The sequence below is a fragment of the Podarcis muralis genome, chromosome 1 (genome assembly GCF_964188315.1).
Source record: "Podarcis muralis chromosome 1, rPodMur119.hap1.1, whole genome shotgun sequence".
Classification (NCBI taxonomy): domain Eukaryota; kingdom Metazoa; phylum Chordata; class Lepidosauria; order Squamata; family Lacertidae; genus Podarcis; species Podarcis muralis.
In genome coordinates, this window is record NC_135655.1 from 31,801,052 (window position 1) to 31,821,075 (window position 20,024).

At 45.1% G+C, this 20,024-nt stretch overlaps 1 protein-coding gene across 2 annotated transcripts; it reads right to left on the minus strand.

Annotated features, from left to right (window-relative positions):
- Window positions 1–225: 225 nt before the first annotated feature.
- Window positions 226–19,098, minus strand: LOC114592008 (acetyl-coenzyme A synthetase 2-like, mitochondrial). 2 transcript variants are annotated; one of them, XM_028719815.2, is made up of 14 exons: window positions 18,424–19,095; window positions 16,456–16,552; window positions 15,183–15,382; window positions 13,950–14,125; window positions 12,601–12,753; window positions 10,449–10,596; window positions 9,398–9,535; window positions 8,174–8,266; window positions 7,343–7,455; window positions 5,959–6,085; window positions 5,128–5,255; window positions 4,167–4,230; window positions 2,217–2,338; window positions 226–747 (listed from the first exon to the last, which is right to left on the minus strand). In XM_028719815.2, exons 1-14 carry the CDS (start codon window positions 18,725–18,727, stop codon window positions 571–573), a joined length of 2,040 nt encoding a protein of 679 aa, XP_028575648.2. In that variant the 5' UTR covers window positions 18,728–19,095; the 3' UTR covers window positions 226–570. The 2 variants fall into 2 exon arrangements, with proteins under 2 accessions (XP_028575648.2, XP_077781759.1); XM_077925633.1 differs by lacking the exon at window positions 2,217–2,338 and having other exon boundaries at window positions 18,424–19,098.
- Window positions 19,099–20,024: the final 926 nt, after the last annotated feature.

Here is a 20,024-nt window from a genome sequence, read left to right on the forward strand (position 1 = left end):
ATATTGTTTTGAAGTCCAGAATCTGGAAGAAGTCATGGTAAGGCCCCAGATCTGCACAGCATCCAATTATTCTGTATACTTTTCTCTATTCATACATCCGTACCGCCGCTGCCTCTCTCCTTTTAACTACCTGCCCAATGAATGCTTCAAGTGGCAAAAACCGAGTGTTTCCCCCCTCCCAGAACCTGGAGTAAAGTAGACAAGACTTGCAGATCTGTTCCAGTGTGAATTTTCTTTTTAACTTGAAGTTTATTTGGTTTGGAGATTCTTCTCTGCAGACTTTGGCTGCAAAAAAAGTAAAACCCCCAGCTTTCTGCTACAATATATAAGCCTTGGAATCCATACACAGCTGGAAGACCTTCAGAGGGAGGGAGGGAAGAGACTTTGTGTCCAGCCTTAATAAGCACAATCTTTCCCCGTCTTGGAAAATGATGTTTTTTTGATGGTTGCTTCAGAATTATTTAATTCACAGTGAATAAACCCCTTCCTCTTCTGAAAGGGATAATGAATGTGGAATCGCTGCTCCTTGCAATATACTCTCTTTCTGAGGCTGTTGAGAGAACATTTGAGCTACCACCCCTGCTGTTGCTTCTGAATCTGCTTGTGTCCCTCAATGATGTCTTTCACTGCCTCATGATCATCCAAGGTTGTCAGATCTCCCAGCTCATCTGCTTTGTTTTCTACAATCTTCTTCAAAACTCGCCTCATAATCTTCCCTGAGCGAGTCTTGGGCAGACGTTGAGTGACCTGAACCAGAAAACGAGGGTTAGAGCAAGGCTGAGACGTGTACATTGCTGACATTAAGCTGAGAAAGTGAAATGTACTTGAAGTCACACACACACACACACACACACACACGTATGTTTGCGTCTGGAACTCTGCTGCAGCTATGCTCCTCCCACTAGTTCCTCATGGCAATCCCTCAACCCTCATCTTGCTCATTGCCCTTCGAAAGGAATCCTAGCTTTAGAGCAACAGCAATTTGGCCAGCTCATAGAAGGCAGTACAGTCGTAACTTGAATCCTGAACACCCTGGAACTCGGACGTTTTGGTTCCTGAACACTGCAAACCTGGAAGTATTGTTGTGGTTTATGAACGTTGTTTTGGAATCCGAATGTCTGGTGGGGCTTCCATGGCTTCTGACTGGCTGCAGGAGCTTCCTGCAGCCAATCAGAAGCCACAATTCGGTTTTCAAACATTTTGGAAGTCAAACTGACTTCCATTTTGGAAGTCGAACTGACGGATTCTGTTCAACTTCCAAGATACGACTGTATTTGGAACTGAGGCAAATTAGGCTTTTAGGAGCTATCATGCTATGTGTCAGAGTGAGCCCAGGCTAGTGCAGTGCCAGACTTAATAATGGAAAGATCCAAATTCAAATCCCCACTTGGCCATGAACCATCCTTGGCCAGCCACTATCTCCAAGCCTAAGCATAGGACAAGGTTGTTGTGAGAATTAAAAAGGGGGAGAGAGAAGTCAATAAATATCCATGCCACCCTAAGGTCCTAGGAGGAAGGGTGGGATATAAATTCAAGTCTATGTAGTAAAACTTGCTCAAGGCAGTCTACACACATGTATTTGCTCTCATAACATGAAATGCATGCAGGGCATGTTGGAAGGGAACGGATGCATCCTAAAGGCACTCTTGGAACCCACAAGATCCTTAATGTGGCTGTACTAGAGGAAACCAACAGTGAGAATGGAAGGATCTGAATACTTTAGCCCATTTTAAAAAATATTTAGAAATATTACTGCAGTGGTTATACAGCTGGTTTGTATGCTTCTCACCTTAGATCCTGCCCTCAGCTGGATTCAACTAACTCGTCCCACTAGTGGAAGCCTGCACAAAGGCTTCCGTTAGTGCAACCTCCCCACTGCGCATGCACACCCAAATTGGCTCTTGGGTGGTCGGGGCAGCCCCAAAAACTCTGCACAGGGTGCTGAGAAGTGGGGAGATGTTCCTCCTGGGAAGCTGAAATGTGTGTGCTGATAATAATAATAATAATAATAATTTATTATTTGTATCCCACCCATCTGGCTGGGTTTCCCCAGCCACTCTGGGTGGCTTCCACAGAGACCAAAAATACACTAAAATATCACACATTAAAAACTTTCCTGATGGAACGATCACCTTAAATCCCTCCCTGAACATGCAGCACTACATACCGCAAAGTGATGGAAATGTGCGGAAGAGGAAAATCGCTCAGATTGTTACCTGAATATATTCTGGTGCTGCATACTTTGCAATTTCTTTTGAGACGAGCCCTCGAAGCTCAGAGGCCAGGCTCTCTTGAGAGAGATTAGAGCTCTTCTTCAGCACAATGAATGCATAGGCACCTGTGGAAAGAGGAAGCCAGGAGAAGGATGCGTCATCAGCAAGCGTAGAGGTGCCTGCCAAACCAGACTGCCGCTTCTACTCCTGTCATAACCCTCTGCCATCTCTTGGTGTCAGTAAAATGGAAACGAAGAGCCCCTTCGGGTGTTACTTTTTGTGGCACGGCACCTCCTGCCAAGCAGCTGCTGCTCATGTAGCAAAGGTAATGTCATAAACTCCACACTCCAGTTTCCAGGGGAAGAAGTTTCAATGTGGATTCACGTGGCCGGGAGCTTCAGCAATTACTTCCATGCCAAAGTAAGACGCATGCTGCAAGGAGGCTTCAATATGCAATCCCTTTTATTCGGTTTTGTGACTTTGTTTTAATTGCTGACCCAGTCTCTTTTGTTGATTTGTCCCATGCGATTTAAAATTATATATATATGCACGCAACTGTGAGTGATGCATTTGCATTTTGTCTTGTGAACCACGCTGAGATCTTCGGATGAAGGGCGGTTTATAAATTTAATACAGGGGAATTCCCACTCACGCAAGGTTTCTGTTCCAGGCCACTTGTGCGCATCACCAAGACGCACACAAGCAGAGATTCCTGCCCCATTCCACCCCCTTTCAGTGCCGTTTTGGTCATGTGTGTTAGAAGGAGCATGTGGCGCTGATCGTGCACAAGAGGGCAGTTGCTTGTAAATAATAAAAATAAAAAAATGAATGAATACATAGATAAATAATAAAAAGAAGAGAGGGGTGTAATTATCTTCCTTATTTATTTATTTATTTATTTATTTATATTTATTATTTTGTGCTGTTAAAAAACAGTTCAGGCTTGTGTTGCAAGATCTTATGTGCTCTGTATAATAAAATAGGCCTCTGCAGACATGCAGGTAGAAGTCTGGGAGCTTTGGGCTACTGTACATTCTTTTCCTCTGTTCTCGCCATCCTTCCCTGGCCCACAGCACATCTTTTCAACAGCTGGTCTCTGTCACTTCTCCCTGTCAAGGCTTGAATAAACTGGATCAGTGGTTCCCAAACTTTTTTTCCCACGGACCACTTGAAAATTAAGTAGGGCCTTGGAGGACCACTCCCCCCCCCTTTTTTTCCTGCCTGTGCAGCAATTGTAATGTGCGGTGCTAGAAGCTGTGTGATTTTCAATTGCTTTTATTTATTATAAGTTGTGTTGTTTTGCAACTTGAATTCCATATAGAATTCAAGCTGCAGTACAGTAAAATACAGTATAAGAAATAAGAACAGCAATATAAATTGCGACTGAAGAGCTGTATGAATTTTTGATACAATGGTCTGCTGTCACCCATCTTACACCACAAATCCACAGCCATGCCACGGAATGCTTGAATGTTCACAGACCAGTCGGGCCCCTTTCCCCAAAGGCTTGGAACCCCAGGAATAGATTTAAGCAGGCACTCACTCCAGCTACCATTAGAAGTTCCTGTGTGAATGCTGTGAGTGAATCCTTCTCTTTGCTCCTGTTTAGGTAAAGGTAAAGGGACCCCTGACCATTAGGTCCAGTCATGGCCGACTCTGGGGTTGCGGTGCTCATCTCGCTTTATTGGCCAAGGGAGCCGGCGTACAGCTTCCGGGTCATGTGGCCAGCATGACTAAGCTGCTTCTGGCGAACCAGAGCAATGCAAGGAAACGCCGTTTACCTTCCCGCCGGAGTGGTACCTATTTATCTACTTGCACTTTGACGTGCTTTCGAACTGCTAGGTTGCACCCGTTTACCCTTCCCAATAATGCAGTAAACATGCAAAAGAAAAATCCCACTGGAGAGCCACTCAAGGGGGTGTAAGCAATAGCAGCTAGACTTGAATTTCTCACCTTCTCCTTTGATCTTGTGAGGAAATCCAATCACAGCTGATTCTGCCACTGCCCCGTGCTTATTCTGAAACACAGGCAGGTCTGTGGTAAGATTCACTTAAAGCAGCAGTTCTCAACCTGTGGGTCCCCAGATGTTGTTGGACTACAACTCCCACCATCCCTGAGCTCTGGCCTTGCTCCTGACAGGGTAAAAGGCTGTGATAGGCCCAGTCCCCACTTTACTATTTATCACTGTTAATACGGATAAGATACACCAGTTGTAAAAAGGGACCAAGTACCACCTCTGAATGTTTATGCTATAGGACAAAAATATAGGGTAAGTCAGAAAGAATATTAAGCTGAAGATGCTCTCAAGCAAAGAATGCTACCAGGGAATGATGTACTGTGTGAGATGACATCTTCAGAAAATCAAGGTGGTCCAACTGTGAGAAGAGAAGCAATCATGGGTATACTTTGGTAACTAACAATGCTGTGACATCTCTTCTGAAGTCTTGTAGTTCAGGACCTTTTCTTCTAAGCCCATTTTAGCAGAACACTAAAGTCTCCCTGAGGTGACTTCAGTAAATTATTAGTTGAGGCATTTGAGAATCCAGTACCTGCTGAATTCTGTGAGTAGAAATCACAGATTCTGCAACTGGGATTCACTGTTTAGTTTACCAAATAAATAAAAATGGAGACATTCATTTACATCCTTCTGGTTATCAAATTTGTTTTGCCTTCTTCAATTACTGTCATCCCCTCCCTGCCTTGCTCAGAATCAATGCTGGAGGACCATTGGCAAAGTAAAAGGAGTGGCAAGTCATCATACAACTTGCAGGCATCAGTCCTGCAGCAGCTGGTGGCAGCTGCCAACTTGCAGCACATGCCCATTTTCGTAGGCTGCTGCTAAGACATGGCAGAGACTACTGTGACAACTGCTTCTTCTGTGTAAACTCTCTATAGACATGACACAATTTCTTACCACAACGTCTTCTATCTCAGCCGTGCCCAGCCTGTGCCCACTGATGTTGATGACATCATCCAGGCGGCCTGTCAACTGGTAGTATCCCTTGCTTGTCCGATACGCTCCATCCCCAGTGAAAAAATATCCTAGGAGGATCAAAACAAGACAACATTTTCACTTCTAACGTGCTGAAGGCAATAGATTTTAAACTAGGGGTTCTTCCATGGGGAGAGGAGCTTCACTGAAAGACAGCTTGTTCTTCATAACAGATCTTCTGTTGCAATGTGCAGCTACAGGTACATGTTCAGTATGTTCTCCACTCATCCGCTTTCACAAGGGGACAGCAAGAGGCCCTCTACCCCTGCCAGGATCCAGATCAGGCCCCAAGTACCTGCTATTTACTTCTAAAAACTTGTTCAGGCAATTGCTGATTGGGTGAATTGTTAAGTTGCGGGTGAACATATCAGACGACACAGCGATTCTTCAAACAGCTCGTTTATTCAGAGGCCAGAACAGAACTGAACTGAAGGGTTCAGTCAGCCTGCTTATATAGAGCTCCAGTACAACGTAACTGTAACAATTTTCTAAAACTATCCAATCACTGAACGTCACTTTCGATCCCTTATTTGCATAACTATCTACAGTATCCCCCTGCTGGCCCAGGGTGAGAACTTCAGTACATAACATGAATGATGTTGTGTCCTTAGTTTGACTAAGATGTTGTACCCCAGTTTTCTCTGGTTCCACAAACCTCTTGAATACATATGCCCTAAAGAACCCTTTCTTCGAACCCATGGCAATAACCCTTCACTGCTCTCCTTTCCCCTTTCCCTCTCTACAATTCTGTACCTGGGTAAGGCTTCAGGTAGGTCTCCACGAACCTCTGGTGGTCATTGAAAATGGTCCTGGCCATGCCTGGCCATGCCTGAGAAATGCAAAGTGCTCCAGAGACTTCATTCTGTGTTAAGAGTTTGCCCTTGAAAACAAGAAATATGGGGTTCTCTTAAAAAATAAATAAATGAATTACAATGTAGTGTATTCTGCACATCTAGCTCATGCTGTGCAACCAAGGAAGTAGCTTGTAATTCAGCATTTCGGGGGGGGGGGGGGGTTGTTTTAAAAGCAAGCTTCTGTGTCTGTGGACAAACATCTAGCAACACCTCCACAAAAATATACTTCTTATAACAAGATTTGGGTTTTCTCGTTGCAGTGTGTGAATCTTCTTTGGCAGTGGAGCCTAGTTACCGATTTCTCTTATTCCGTGGTAAGGTAAAGGTAAAGGGACCCCTGACCATTAGGTCCAGTTGTGGCCGACTCTGGGGTTGCGGCACTCATCTCGCTTTATTGGCCGAGGAAGCCGGCGTACAGCTTCCGGGTCATGTGGCCAGCATGACTAATCCGCTTCTGGCGAACCAGAGGAGCACACGGAAACGCCGTTTACCTTCCCGCCGGAGTGGTACCTATTTATCTACTTGTACTTTGCGGGAGGTGCGGGAGGTAGTGGAGGACAGAGGTGCCTGGCGTGCTCTGGTCCATGGGGTCACGAAGAGTCGGACACGACTAAACGACTAAACAACAACACTTTGACATGCTTTCAAACTGCTAGGTTGGCAGGAGCAGGGACTGAGCAACAGGAGCTCACCCCGTCACAGGGATTTGAACCGCCGACCTTCTGACCGGCAAGTCCTAGGCTTTGTGGTTTAACCCACAGCACCACCCGCGTCCGTGGTAATTGTCTAATATTTTAAAATTCTTGAGCCTTTGCTAGTTCATTGAGTCATTGATTCAAATTAGCCACATCTGTTTCCTCTTCAGTTCAACCCTAGCTTCTGTTCAGTGGCCATGATTGTGACAAATAATACAGAAACTGCCTTGGCATAAATGATCAGAGAGTAGACCATCCTAAATCCCCAAAAGGATGCAAAAAATCGGGAGGAGAGATTGTGCAGAGCAACTCTCCAAGTAGGAAAATCTGTAGGGATGAAAAACTTGATGGTAGATTCCTGATCTCAAATTCTGCTTGATCCTTCCAAAAATCTTGACCCACAAGCCACATTAGACTGAGATTCTTACTAATGTGTGTCTTTTAGTTTTTAATATTGATTGCTGTTTACATGACTGAGAATTTACATAAAAGTGGATGATGATGATGATAGATAGATAGATATAGATAGATAGATAGATAGATAGATAGATAGATAGATAGATAGATAGATATAGGATTAAAATTTACTTTGTCATCCAAAAGGGAAGGTTTGATGCCAAAGAATGGTCTCATGGCCATGGCTGGAAGGATCTCATCACCTGGGTTTGAAGGTCGAGGAGCAATACAGATGCCTCCAGTTTCTAAACAAAACAAAACAAAACTTCAACACCCTTGAAATCTGGTCAGTAAGAGAATTGCTAACAAGAAAACATTTCTACTTTGTATGATCTCCACTTCTTTGTATGTAAAAGGCATATATGCTTCTCCTGTGCTAAGAATGTCAAGAAAGGCCTGAGCCACTGGTCTTCATAAGGAGCATGGGGAGAAGACAAGTTTCTTTCTTTCTTTCTTTCTTTCTTTCTTTCTTTCTTTCTTTCTTTCTTTCTTTCATTTATGAATGAATTTCAGGTTTATACATTTCAATAATTTTACAGTTATTTTAACATTTCAAAACTTGACTTCCTTCCCCCTCTTTCTGCAGTTCCTTAAATTTATTTTTAATATTTTTTTCATATCCAAATTAAGTTAATTTGTTCATTTATTCATCTACTTTAAATATATACTCTGCAGGCTATTACAATAATCCTGCCACTGTTCATATCTCTTTACAATTTGTTTGTAAATATTCAATAAACCATTTCCATCCTTTTATAAAATGTTTGCTATCTTGGTTTCTTATTTTTTCCAGTAAGTTTTGCCATTTCTGCATATTCCATAAGTTTTTGTATCCATTTTTCTTTTGTGGGACAAGTTTCTTGATTGATTGATTGAATGCATCCCTATGTGCAAATAACCAAAACTGCACGGGTTCTCTTCAGATCCTACTTAACAAGTTGTGTAAAATGATAGTCTTCCTACCTGTCTGCCACCAGGTATCAACTACAGGGCACCGTCCATCTCCGACCACTTTGAAGTACCACTCCCATGCTTCTGTGTTGATAGGTTCTCCCACTGCAAGAGGAAGAAAAGAAGCAAACAGCTTGTAAGAAAGAAGCGCCTGCAAGCTTAACACCCTGTCCAATGGAATAAATTACCATATTTTTCGCCCCACAGGACGCACTTTTTCCCCTCCAAAAATGAAGGGGAAATGTGTGTGCATCCTATGGGGCAAATGCAGGCTTCGCACAGATCTCCGCAAGCCGTGGGAGCCCGCGCCGGGCTCCCATGGCTTGCGGAGAGTTGCCTGCATGCCGAAGGCTGGGCGTGCTGAGTTCAGCACGCCCAGGCTTCGCGCAGCTATCCGCAAGGCGCGGGAGCCCGGCGCCGGGCTCCCACGGCTTGCGGAGAGTTGCCTGTTCTGGGGGCTGGGGTCGGGGGAAGCTCGGGCTTCCCCCACCCCAGCCCTGCGCCTGGGGGGAAAATAATTTTTCCCCCTTTATTTCCCCCCAAAAAAGCTAGGTGCGCCTTATGGGACGGTGCGTCCTATAGGGCGAAAAATACGGTAAATCTCTTGTCAGCCAGTCCTCTTTGCATTCCCTTATATATTCTGTATGAAGCAGTAGTACAGTGGTACCGCGGGTTAAGAACTCAATTCGTTCCGGAGGTCCGTTCTTAACCTGAAACTGTTCTTAACCTGAGGTAGCACTTTAGCTAATGGGGCCTCCCGCTGCCGCCACGCAATTTCTGTTCTCATCCTGAAGCAAAGTTCTTAACCCGAGGTACTATTTCTGGGTTAGCGGAGTCTGTAACCTGAAATGTCTGTAACCTGAAGCGTCTGTAACCCGAGGTACCACTGTAGTATATAAATATATTTGGATCTGTCTGATCATTTCCACATTCCACCCAGCAGAGCTGTTGTGTAATTTTAGGCTCTGGACTCGAATAGTCTTGGGTGAGGAGCTCTTTAGATGGCCATGGGGATTACTGCAGGTACTTCAAAGTGTGATAAGCCAGCTCCAATGTGTTTGGGGGCCCTCCTACTCAAGTCTGCCTTGGACTTCTGCCCCAAAGTCTTGACCTGATGGCACCACAGATTCCATCAATTCACCTCCTGCGAAATATTGGACCAAATATGTAAACTTGGTTATTCTTTTATGTGGCTTTGCCATGAATAGGAGTGCAAAGATCCAGTGCAATAGCTACCTGATCCAAGGATTTTGAGGGAAGATCTGTCATATTTCTTTACCCAATCATCCCCGTATCTAAGCAGTAGGCGAATAGCTGTAGGGGCTCCATAGAACTGATTTATCTTTAACCTCTCCACAGTTTCCCAGTAACGTCCTGAAATAAAAAGATGAAACCAGTTACCTCAGGAAGTGGTCATTATTCCCTGTGTTGAATTAGCCATGCTTTGTTGTATTTTTCAAGCATGTGAAGCCCAACTTTACATGAACGAGCATAATTCTAAACAGGCCAATTGGCCTCCCTTCCACTTGACAACCTCTTCTTTATCTTCTAATCCATGATCCATGGGCTGCATCCGGCCCCCACCATCTAGTTCTCCCTATCTAGGTCCCTCACTGTGATACCAAAGGGCTTTTTTGGTCTTCCATGCCCCCCCAATTAATTAAAATAAATTGTTCCATTTTTGTTTTACTGACCACTACAACTGTTAACTGTGGCCCACCTAAAAAAAAATCTAAAAAAAATACCACAGAAGCTTTTATTCATTTAGTTTAAAAATAGAGCACTCCCATGGATGGGTGGACACATGGGCAGGTGAGCAGACAGGCTACTCAGGTGAGGCAAGGAGGAATCTGGTGAAGAAGAGGAAACAGGAGGACAGAGATGCAGGTGCCCAGGCAAGTGGCCCAGGTGAGCCACAGAGGGCTTTTTTGGAGTGTTGTTGTAAAGGGAGCAGATTGTCCAAATGTAAAGGGAGGGGGAAACGTTGGCAATGGGGTGAGGCTTGGAGGGCAAGCAAGGTTGGTGAGGGAAGGAAGATGGGATGCAACCTGTGGTAGTATACAGGTATGTATGCAGAGTGACTCATTGCTCCTTTTTCTTAGGAATGAAACAGAGCAAAAATGTTTACAGCACTTTGATTAATGTATTTATTGGCAAGGGTAGAGCTAAGAAGCGGGGTTTTACAAAGGCAACTTCACTTTAAGGCAACAGCTGGCCATCCCTTCCATACATTAACAGCCTTGTCCACAGCCATTCATTGTGTCTACTGTTTTGTTTTGTTTTTTACCTGGATTAGGGTACACTGGAGTGCTCTCAAAAAGGACTGTGGTTCCTCCGTTGCACAAAGGGCCATATACCACATAGCTGTGCCCTGTGATCCAGCCAATGTCTGCAATGCAGCCAAAGACATCTCCATCATGGTAGTCAAACACATACTGCAGGAAAGCAAGCGATGTAAGAAATGAGAACAACTTCCTCCCCACCCAACGAGTTTACATAACATCTGTTGGGTAAAAGTTATCTATAGCTGGGGTACTGTTTCCGTGCTGGAAAACTTGCCAACGTTCATACTTCCTGTTTTTCTTCCCTTTAATAACTCTTGCCAGACATGTTTAGAGTAAAACAAACTTTGGTGCCAAGAGACAGATACTTCTTTTTAAAAAGCATTGTATGAACAAGTCCAGTGGGAAGCAATGCCATAGAACAACAAAATGGAAAAACCAAATTTTTGGGTGCAGTGGTGTTCATAGCAATTATCGGTCTCAGTAGTGGCAAAAGTGGCTTAGCCTGCTGGCCATGCTTGTTTTATCCAGAGTAGTAACACCCTCGTTGCTTTAAAATGATCCGACCAAGTCCTTCCATCCTTTGCATAGCTTGTAATTACAATTAGAAATTCAAGAAATGCTCTCCAGGCCTGGAGGAGACATTCTTGCTTCCTCTGCTGAACAAACGATGGGTATGCATGGCTTGCCACAGCAAACCAGCTCTATCAACAGCAGGGTTGGACAACACTGTCTTTGAGCCTAATTAGGCCTGGCATAGGTCCCAAACTGGCTCATGAGGCCATTTCCCCCAAACCACACTCACCTGCCCCATGTCTGACATCATATGTGACAGGCATGGGGCATCTAGAGAGGTGACTGCAACCTTAACATCGTGCTCCTGATTGTTCCTTGCTGTAACCAACAATCATCATTTCAGAGCTTGTTGCAATTTCTGTTGCTCAGTCTCCTGGCTATAAATGTGGCTGACTTTTTAATACTGCCCTGGAGCAAAATAGAGTTATAGCAAATTCAGCAACAACTGGACTGCATGGCTGATGATCCACTTGGCAAAACTTATTTTTATTGGGGTCCATTTCTTGTTGTTTCACTTCCTGCCTTCTTTTAAACCAGATCATTATCAAATGCATCCTCTCTAAGTTTTTTGGCTGTTGCTTCTGCAGCTGTTATGTAAAACAATACCCTGTGCCCTCTCCCCTCCCCACTCTCTGAGCTTATTGTTATTGGGGTTGCTGTAGCAATGTCATCCTCCTGGTGACAGATGAGGATTCCAGAGGAGCAGATTTGAGGAGTGTGGGTCAGCATGTTTGCAATGGAAACTCGCCATTCTCTGGGTTGCTTCGTTATGAAGACACCACCAAGAGCGCTGCTTCCAGCAGGGAGAAAAAAGCAGAAATCCACTGCAATCCGATCTTGTGGTTTTCAAAGGCATTTGGAAGCTCTGTGACCAATATTCCAACTTTTCTTTTGTTTTTCCTTTCCAGGAAAATGTAGGTTTGAACACCGGATGAATGCTTAACCCTTTCCCTATGAGCCATTTTTCTGAGGGGGAAGGAAGGGAAATAAAAGATCAGGCTGAATTCAAATTAAAGGCCAAGCAGAATAGCTCTGTCTTACAGGCCCGACGGAAGGAGGTTAAATCCTGTAGGGCCCTAGTCTCATGGGACAGAGCATTCCACCAGGTGGTATTCCATTAGTGTTATGGCACCTACCCTTTGAAAATCCATCCCCTAAAACATTAGACAGGTAATGTCTCTGTTGCCTTTTTGGCACCTACTGAAGACTTTCATCATCCAAGAAGCCTTTTAAGCATAGCTCTTTCCCAGTCTGCATCTGTACTGAAATTGATTTGAGCTCTGTAAGCCAAATAAACACGTTCCCCGAAGCGTCTACACAGCATTCATCGTGGTGAGACACCAGTTTTAATTGAGGCTGCTCGCTGTGCCTGGCTTTGGGTCTGCTGTCACCTTAGTTGCTGTCGAGCCTGTGACCAGCCAGATTCTCCCTTAGAGAGGAGTAAATTATAGCCGGCAGCTCCTGCGCGGCTCTCCGGTAGCAGATGCATAGAAGGAAATATGACATGGCAGGTTAGCAGGGTTTAATTGTCCTCTGTGAAGTTATGGGATATCTCTGCTCTGTACGTTTGTGGGTACTTACCTTGTGCGTGATGGCAGCGTACAGCAAATAACCTGCCTGGGTGTGGACCAGTCCTTTGGGTTTCCCAGTACTTCCTGAAGTGTAGAGGAGGAACAGTAAATCTTCACTCTCCAAGGCAGCAGGCTCACAGGTCACGTCCTCCTTCATCATCTCCTGTCACAGGAAGCAGAGAAGCTCTCTCAGTAGGCTCTCTTCACAGTCCCCAGGCCTCCTTCACTTCCCCCTGCACCAAGGGCCAAATTAATAAGGAAGCTTAGTGGGACTGGGCCCACCTTTTCCACATACACATCCCCACTTCCCCAAGCTTTTGGGTTTTTTTAAGCACATCTCAAATTCTCATGGCTGAAGAAAGAAGCTTGGCAGTATATTAGCTCCACAAGTATAGCCTCCATCGCTCCTACTGATATGGGTAGAAACATAGAAAGCTACCTTATTTAGTCAGACCATTGGGCCATTGTCTACACACTAACTGGCCAGATGCTCTGCCACTAAGCTATGGCCCATCCCCATAAAAATGATGAAAAGAGACCCCATGTCTTCTATATGCTTTTAAAAGCAGATGTTATTGCAACTTACATATTTAGCATCTTGTCTAGTTTGACACTACCACACCATTTCTACCTTATTATTCTATTTCTGTAGAAACAAATGGAGCTTTTCTTTGGGGGGCGGGGAATTTTAATCAGGTAACTGTGCAAGCAGGATTAAATACCCCCCCCCTTACTGCTAAAATCTCACTCCAAAGGGTGAAGCTGCTATCGGCACCTTTTTAAAAAAAAAAAAGTTGATGATCCTAATGCAGATTCCTAAAGATTCCTCTGCATCTTCCTCAATAACATCTCAGTAATGGATATAAGAAGGCTTAAATAGTGCCCCCCCCCCGATGTTTGGCAGCAGCTTCAGAAATGTATTATATGTAGGAACCATCAGTCATATGTCTGCCAGTAGGATATATGAGCTCATGAGAGGCAGGGCCTTTTGTGTGCTGGTCCCATCCTCACAGAATGCTCTTCCATAGCAGGTTTACCTGGCTCCCTTCCTTATTATTCTTAAATGGACCTTAAACGTTTCAGTCTTTCAATTTATGCCGGTTTTCTATTACATATTCTACTGTTCTAGTTTTCACTGTTACTGAAATCCTAATACGTATGTATTTCAAATGTTATTTTAATGTGAATGACACTCCCGCCATGCTGTTATGTGCTGGCGGGAAGGAGGAGGAGAAGAGAGGCATGAGAGGAGCAGGCGGCCCCAGTGCTTATCTATAGCTTATGGCATACATAAACTATGGCTTCTGGGACCACCAATGATGTTCAAATACAGCCTATGAGTAGGGTATTGGTTCTCACCTCCTCCAGCAGTAGATCCAGGCCTGACATGGGCACCTTCTTATCAGTCCTCCTTGAAACAAAAACCCGCTTCACCTTTGGACACAATTCGAGAGCCTCGTCCACTGTCTGCTTTAGCTCAACCAACTTGCCCCCTCGCAAGCCTTGGTTCACTGTGATCACTGTTTCAGACTGAGCTGGAGAAGATGAAAGAAAACAGTACAGATGCAACATACTGTACCCTTTCCCCCTGCATGGGACGTGGGTGGCACTGTGATATAACCATGGAGCCTCTTGGGCTTGTCAATCAGAAGGTCGGTGGTTCGAATCCCTGCAAGGGGTTGCGCTCCTATTGCTCTGTTCCAGGTCCTGCCAATCTAGCAGTTTGAAAGCACGCCAGTGCAAGTAGATAAATAGGTACCGCTGCGGCGGGAAGGTAAATGGCATTTCCGCGGACTCTAGTTTCAATGGTGTTCCATTGCACCGGAAGTGGTTTAGTCATGCTGGTCACATGACCCAGAAAGCTGTCAGTGGACAAATGCTGGCTCCCTTGGCCTCAAAGTAAGATAAGCACCACAACCCCATAGTCGCCTTTGACTGGACTTAGCTGTCCAGGGGTCCTTTACTTCTTCTTTTTTACACTTTCTTCCCAGCTCAAGTACTTCATATATAGGGGGTGAATTCCTTCCTCTAGAAAATCCCTTCCTGATGCAGGTAGGGATTCCTTCACAAATGTGGTGCCTTCCATAGTTCCAGTTACAGATGGGTAGCCGTGTTGGTCTGCCATAGTCAAAACAAAACAAAATGAAGAAGTGTGCATGCACACGAAAGCTCATACCAAGAACTAACTTAGTTGGTCTTTAAGGTGCTACTGGAAGGAATTTTGTTTTGTTTTCACAAATGTGCTTTGTTATAAAGTAATTCCACAGCCTGCCATGCGCTCTGCAGTGCTGTTGGGATCAGGCTTGGGTTGGGAGATTCAACGCAGGAGAAGGGAGGGAAAGAGCATCATGATTAAAATGATTTTTTATTTTTTTTAAGACACCCCTTTCCATACTTTTCTTTGCATCAAGACTGGAGGACGGAGTGCTCTAATACATAAGGACTTTTGGTAGGAGAACATTAACGGCAGAAATATTTGCATATAAATCACTATTTCTGCATGCTCAGTTGATCCCTGAGGCTGTATATAAAGTTAGTAAAAGAAAAATGAAGAAAAGGACATGTACAGTCCTCAGCGAAGGAGGCTCTTACCGTCATGGATCCTGTCAGCCAATGCAACGGAACTGAATCCAGCAAATACCACTGTGTGTATTGCTCCAATTCGGGCGCAGGCTAACATACTTGCCACAGCCATCGGACACGGGGGCATGTAAATGGTGACTCGGTCACCTTTCTTCACTCCATGTCGCTTCAAGGTGTTCCCAAGGCGGCATGTCATCTCTAGCAATTCTCTGTCCAAAGAAAACACCTGGTTGTTTAGATACCCTCTTTTTAAAAAACCAAAAAACAAACAAACCCACCAGTCTCTTCTGAATCATGTTAAGGACAATAACTACAGAGCACCACATTTATGAGCTTTAGCAGTGACTCCCTTGCATCTTCCATCAAAAGTAAGAGGAATAAGAAAGATCTGGAAGGCTAATGCCATACTAGGCTAGAGGGAACTTTTTTTTCTTGGTATAAAACAGAAGAAGAAGAAGAAGCGTTTGGATTTGATATCACTACCCAAAGGAGTCTCAAAGCGGCTAAAATTCTCCTTTCCCTTCCTCCCCCACAACAAATACTCTGTGAGGTGAGTGGGGCTGAGAGACTTCAAAGAAGTGTGACTAGCCCAAGGTCACCCAGCAGCTGCATGTGGAGGAGCGGGGAAGTGAACCCGATTCACCAGATTATGAGTCTACCGCTCTTAACCACTACACCACACTGGAGTAGCCCTGCTCTGATGGCAGCTGGAGTCTAGCAACATCTGGAGGGCCACCAAAGCCGTCTTTCCTATTGGGCTTAGTGGCGCGTTGCGCCAGGGCGCCGGCTTCTCAGGGGTGACCCAGTGAGTGGAGGAGCTGTGCAGCTTTGCCAGCGGCCTCCCCTTTCCTTGCACGCCCACCAGCTGTACCCCATCAACCATATGGCTGGTGGGCATGCAGCTTGCCTCCCAAGCCTCCGCGGGAGGAGAGTGATCCCCGCAGAGGCTTGGGAAAAGGTCGACCACTCTGGGAAAGGGGGGGGCACAGAAGGGATCTTTGCACCACAGCACCGGATATGCTTAAGACGGCCCTGAGGGCCACAGGTTGCCCATCCCTCAAAAGTATCACTTTATAAACTGAAATTTGAGCTCTGATATTAAGACACAGAACAGCACTGCAACTTGCAGGCTGTGCTTAACATTATGGAATGGGGACTATAAACTGACTGCATTGTGGCATTTTCTCCAGATGAATGCTGTCCACACATATTAGAAAACCGTATAGTTTTTAAATGCAGCTCCCCCTCCCTTGCCTGGGTGTGCAAAAAGGCAAGCAATTACCTGTATGTAATCCGTTCCTCTTGCCCAGGCTCATCTTTCTCCCAGATCAGGGCAACTTTATTGGGGGCTTTGTGGACATGTCTATCCAAACAGTTGACTAAAAGAGAAGATGCTCATTAATGACAGGCTCAGGTGTCTGCAGTTTATCCCATGTTATGGAGAAAGTGGATAGTTAATAATAATAATAATAATAATAATAATAATAATAATAATAATAGTGTCATTATTGCCCCAGGCACTCTGAGTGATTTCATGCATATACAAAAGCGTAATAAATATTATTAATACATAAAAGTACTGGAATTATCGATATTAAGTAGTCCATAAATGTACAAGAACAGACTGGCCATCATCAGATTGCTGAGTGACAATTTTGCAGCTGATTTGTAACAAATTCTACAGTAGATTGTGCAGGTAGCACTTGCCCTGTGTCAACTACACTGCCTAAGGTCAATTGCACAACCTATTATCAATATGCAGAAGTCAAAGTTGTACATCCCAAGTTAATTATTTGCACAGCCCAAAACACATCAGTTGCACAACCTTTGTAGATTGTACATCCTGTAATAGATTAGCTGTACAGCTTGTATTATTTCGTTTCACAACTCATACTACATCAGTTGCTCATTTTGCCCATCTGAAATTGTAGAGGAAAGTAAGGTTCAATGCCACCAGGCCATTACATTTCAAATACGCTTCTGTTTACTAGACACTCAGATTCATTTCTTAATCCCCAGTCTCTCTACAGCAGTTATTAAGGCAATGAACACAGCTGAATAATCAGCTATTTGGTACAATGTGAGACAATTTGGTGCTCAGCAAATCATAGATAGCGTTCCACAGTTTATGTCAATTGTGGTGTGGGTTACTGCTCACAAAGTCTCCATTTCTACCACTTTACAATCTCCTTTTTCTTAGTTATTTTAAATATATATATATTCTACCCTTCAACAGAGCCAGTGTGGTATACAGTGGCGTAGCGTGGGGGGTGCAGGGGGGGCGGGCCGCACCGGGCGCAACATCTGGGGTTAGGGCAAATCCACAGGTTAGGGGGCGCAAATCCACGGGTTAGGGGGCGCAAATCCACGGGTTAGGGGGCGCAAATTACTTGCCTTGCCCCGGGTGCTGACAACCCACGCTACGCCACTGGTGGTATAGAGTGCTGGACTAGGACCTGGGAGACCATTGTCAGTCAGGATAGGAGGCAGTGGAAGACAGGAGTGCCTGGCGTGCTCTGGTCCATGGGGTCACGAAGAGTCGGACACGACTAAATGACTAAACAACAACAATACTTTCCCCAAAGAGGCCAGGACAGCATGGATAGCTTCCCCCATTCTCTTCTCACAAAAACCCTGTGCGGTAAGCCAGTCTGAGAAATGTTAGCTAGTCCATGGCTACCCAGCATGAGCTTCAAGGTTGAGGAGGTATTCGAATGCACATCACAGCTCCACGCAATGCCCCACACCAGCTTCCTTCAAGTATTTTGCCACCTTGAATGGAATGTTTATAGGTAAAGGTAAAGGGACCCCTGACCATTAGGTCCGGTCGTGACCAACTCTGGGGTTGCAGCGCTCATCTTGCTCTATAGGCCGAGGGAGCCGGCGTTTCTCTGCAGACAGCTTCCGGGTCATGTGGCCAGCATGACTAAGCCGCTTCTGGCGAACCAGAGAAGCACACAGAAACGCCGTTTACCTTCCCGCCGGAGCGGTACCTATTTATCTACTTGCACTTTGACATACTTTTGAACTGCTAGGTTGGCAGGAGCAGGGACCAAGCAACGGGAGCTCACCCCGTCGCGGGGATTTGAACCGCCGACCTTCTGATAGGCAAGTCCTAGGCTCTGTGGTTTAACTCACAGCGCCACCTGCATCTATAGCGTGTTTATACTGGATAATAAAAAAAAGGATCCAGTCTACGGAAGTTAGAATTTCCCCCCTACAGGCAGAAGAAGAAAAAGAACAGCAGTACCTGCTACATTCAGCTGCCCTCCGAGGAACCAGGTCAGGTGGCCCTGCTGCAGGTTACAGTTACTGACAGAATGAAAAGGATTGATCCACAGAAGCCGGCTTCTCCCTAGTGCTCCCCAGAATGCATCTGTTTGTTCCACAGATACCTGGTACAACGCATGGTGGTCCTTTGGTCCAGGAAAAGAGGTGGCCTCTGGCATGTATGCAGTTAGAGCCCCTTTGCTCCATGCTCTGAATATGTAAGAGGACAATTTGCCTCCAGGGGCAATTTCTGCAAAACAATTTCTAGCAAACAGCCAGGCCATGATCCCGGGGTACAAGAGAAACCCCCTGTCCCTCAGCCAAGCCAAGCTTCTTCTTCTCTAAGCATAAATCCTAGGTTTGGAAAACGTGGCGTCTTTTCCCTCCCACTGAGAGATGTAGGCTCATTCGCTCCTCGGTCACCAAACTGTAAATCCACGTTGAGAAAGAGAGCTCAACAGAGCGTTCCACTCTCTTCCTGAAAAAGAAACAACCAACCACACATCTACTGCTCCTCTTCCAAAGAAAATATGCAAAGGAAATTCAATCTCTTTGAAGGGAGGAGTAGGGGGTGGGGTTTAGGAATGTCCAACTGGAATAACCTTCATGCTAAACTGAATCTCCTCCTGTACTGAAGCCAGTTATGGCTTTTACTTGTATGCATGGCCACAGTTTATCCAGACTCGACTGTGTTGGCTCACACTGTGTTGCATTCCTCTTCTAGTAACTACTCTGCAATAGATACGGGGTCACAGGATTACGGGGAAAAAATAATCTGCTTGTGAAGTACAGCATGCACTGGGGTATGTAACATGTAGATTGCAGTGTGCCAGTTCATGATAAAAGGAAAAGGAGGCCCCTAGTCCAGTTTATTCCTTATACTCCTGCACTTGCTTTTCCAAAACAAACATTAAAGACACCGGCAGATGTAGTTCCCCTGCTGCAATAGCTTTTGTGCCGTGTTCTTCCAGGAAACCCAGGGGTTTCTTGGAAATTTATCACAGTTTTCTCAATGACAAGACCAATAACAGCAGGCATGTTTCCCTGAATGATAGTTTGCCTACAACCACCGAACATCCCCTGCAATGTGTTGGATGTTCTTTCTGGGGCAAGTGGCACAACAGTGAACAGGCCCACTGCTCCTATATGAACAATCATGTGACCTAGGACAGTTCCCACAATCCCTTGCGCAGGAGTTGCACAGAAGATGGGCAGGGATTCCTTGCCAGATGCAGAAAAGGGTTCCCTGGCTCTAGAAAGTATGAAAGTCACAACTCTTAACTGTTGCCATTCCAGCAGTTATATTTGTATCTTTGCTGCAGGCTCCTTCTTTTTCCTCATGTTCAGGCAACAACCGATTTACACTCAGGTTATGTTCCTGAACCCTGCACCCGTTCCACCTCCACCCCATTATGCCCCCTTTCCCTGCCACTTCCAGGTCGCTGTGATGCACGCATGCGTGGTTGCGCTTAAATCAGATGTGCATACTCTTTTTTTCTCATGTCCTTTTGCCCATTCTGCCTTCTCCATATCCTGTAGTGAACTGTTGATAATATAATTTTAGGGTTATTCTGCAGGCAT

Bases quoted from the DNA above. Each gene is read 5' to 3' on its own strand.
- LOC114592008 (XM_028719815.2), bottom strand. From the start codon at position 18,727: ATGGCCTGGCTGTTTGCTAGAAATTGTTTTGCAGAAATTGCCCCTGGA. The intron at 8,267-9,397 runs GTAGCTATTGCA...TTCCTCTTGCAG, and splicing joins CCTCAAAATCCTTGGATCAG to TGGGAGAACCTATCAACACA. The intron at 6,086-7,342 runs GTAAATTTTAAT...CTTGTTTTCAAG, and splicing joins CTTCCCTTTTGGATGACAAA to GGCAAACTCTTAACACAGAA.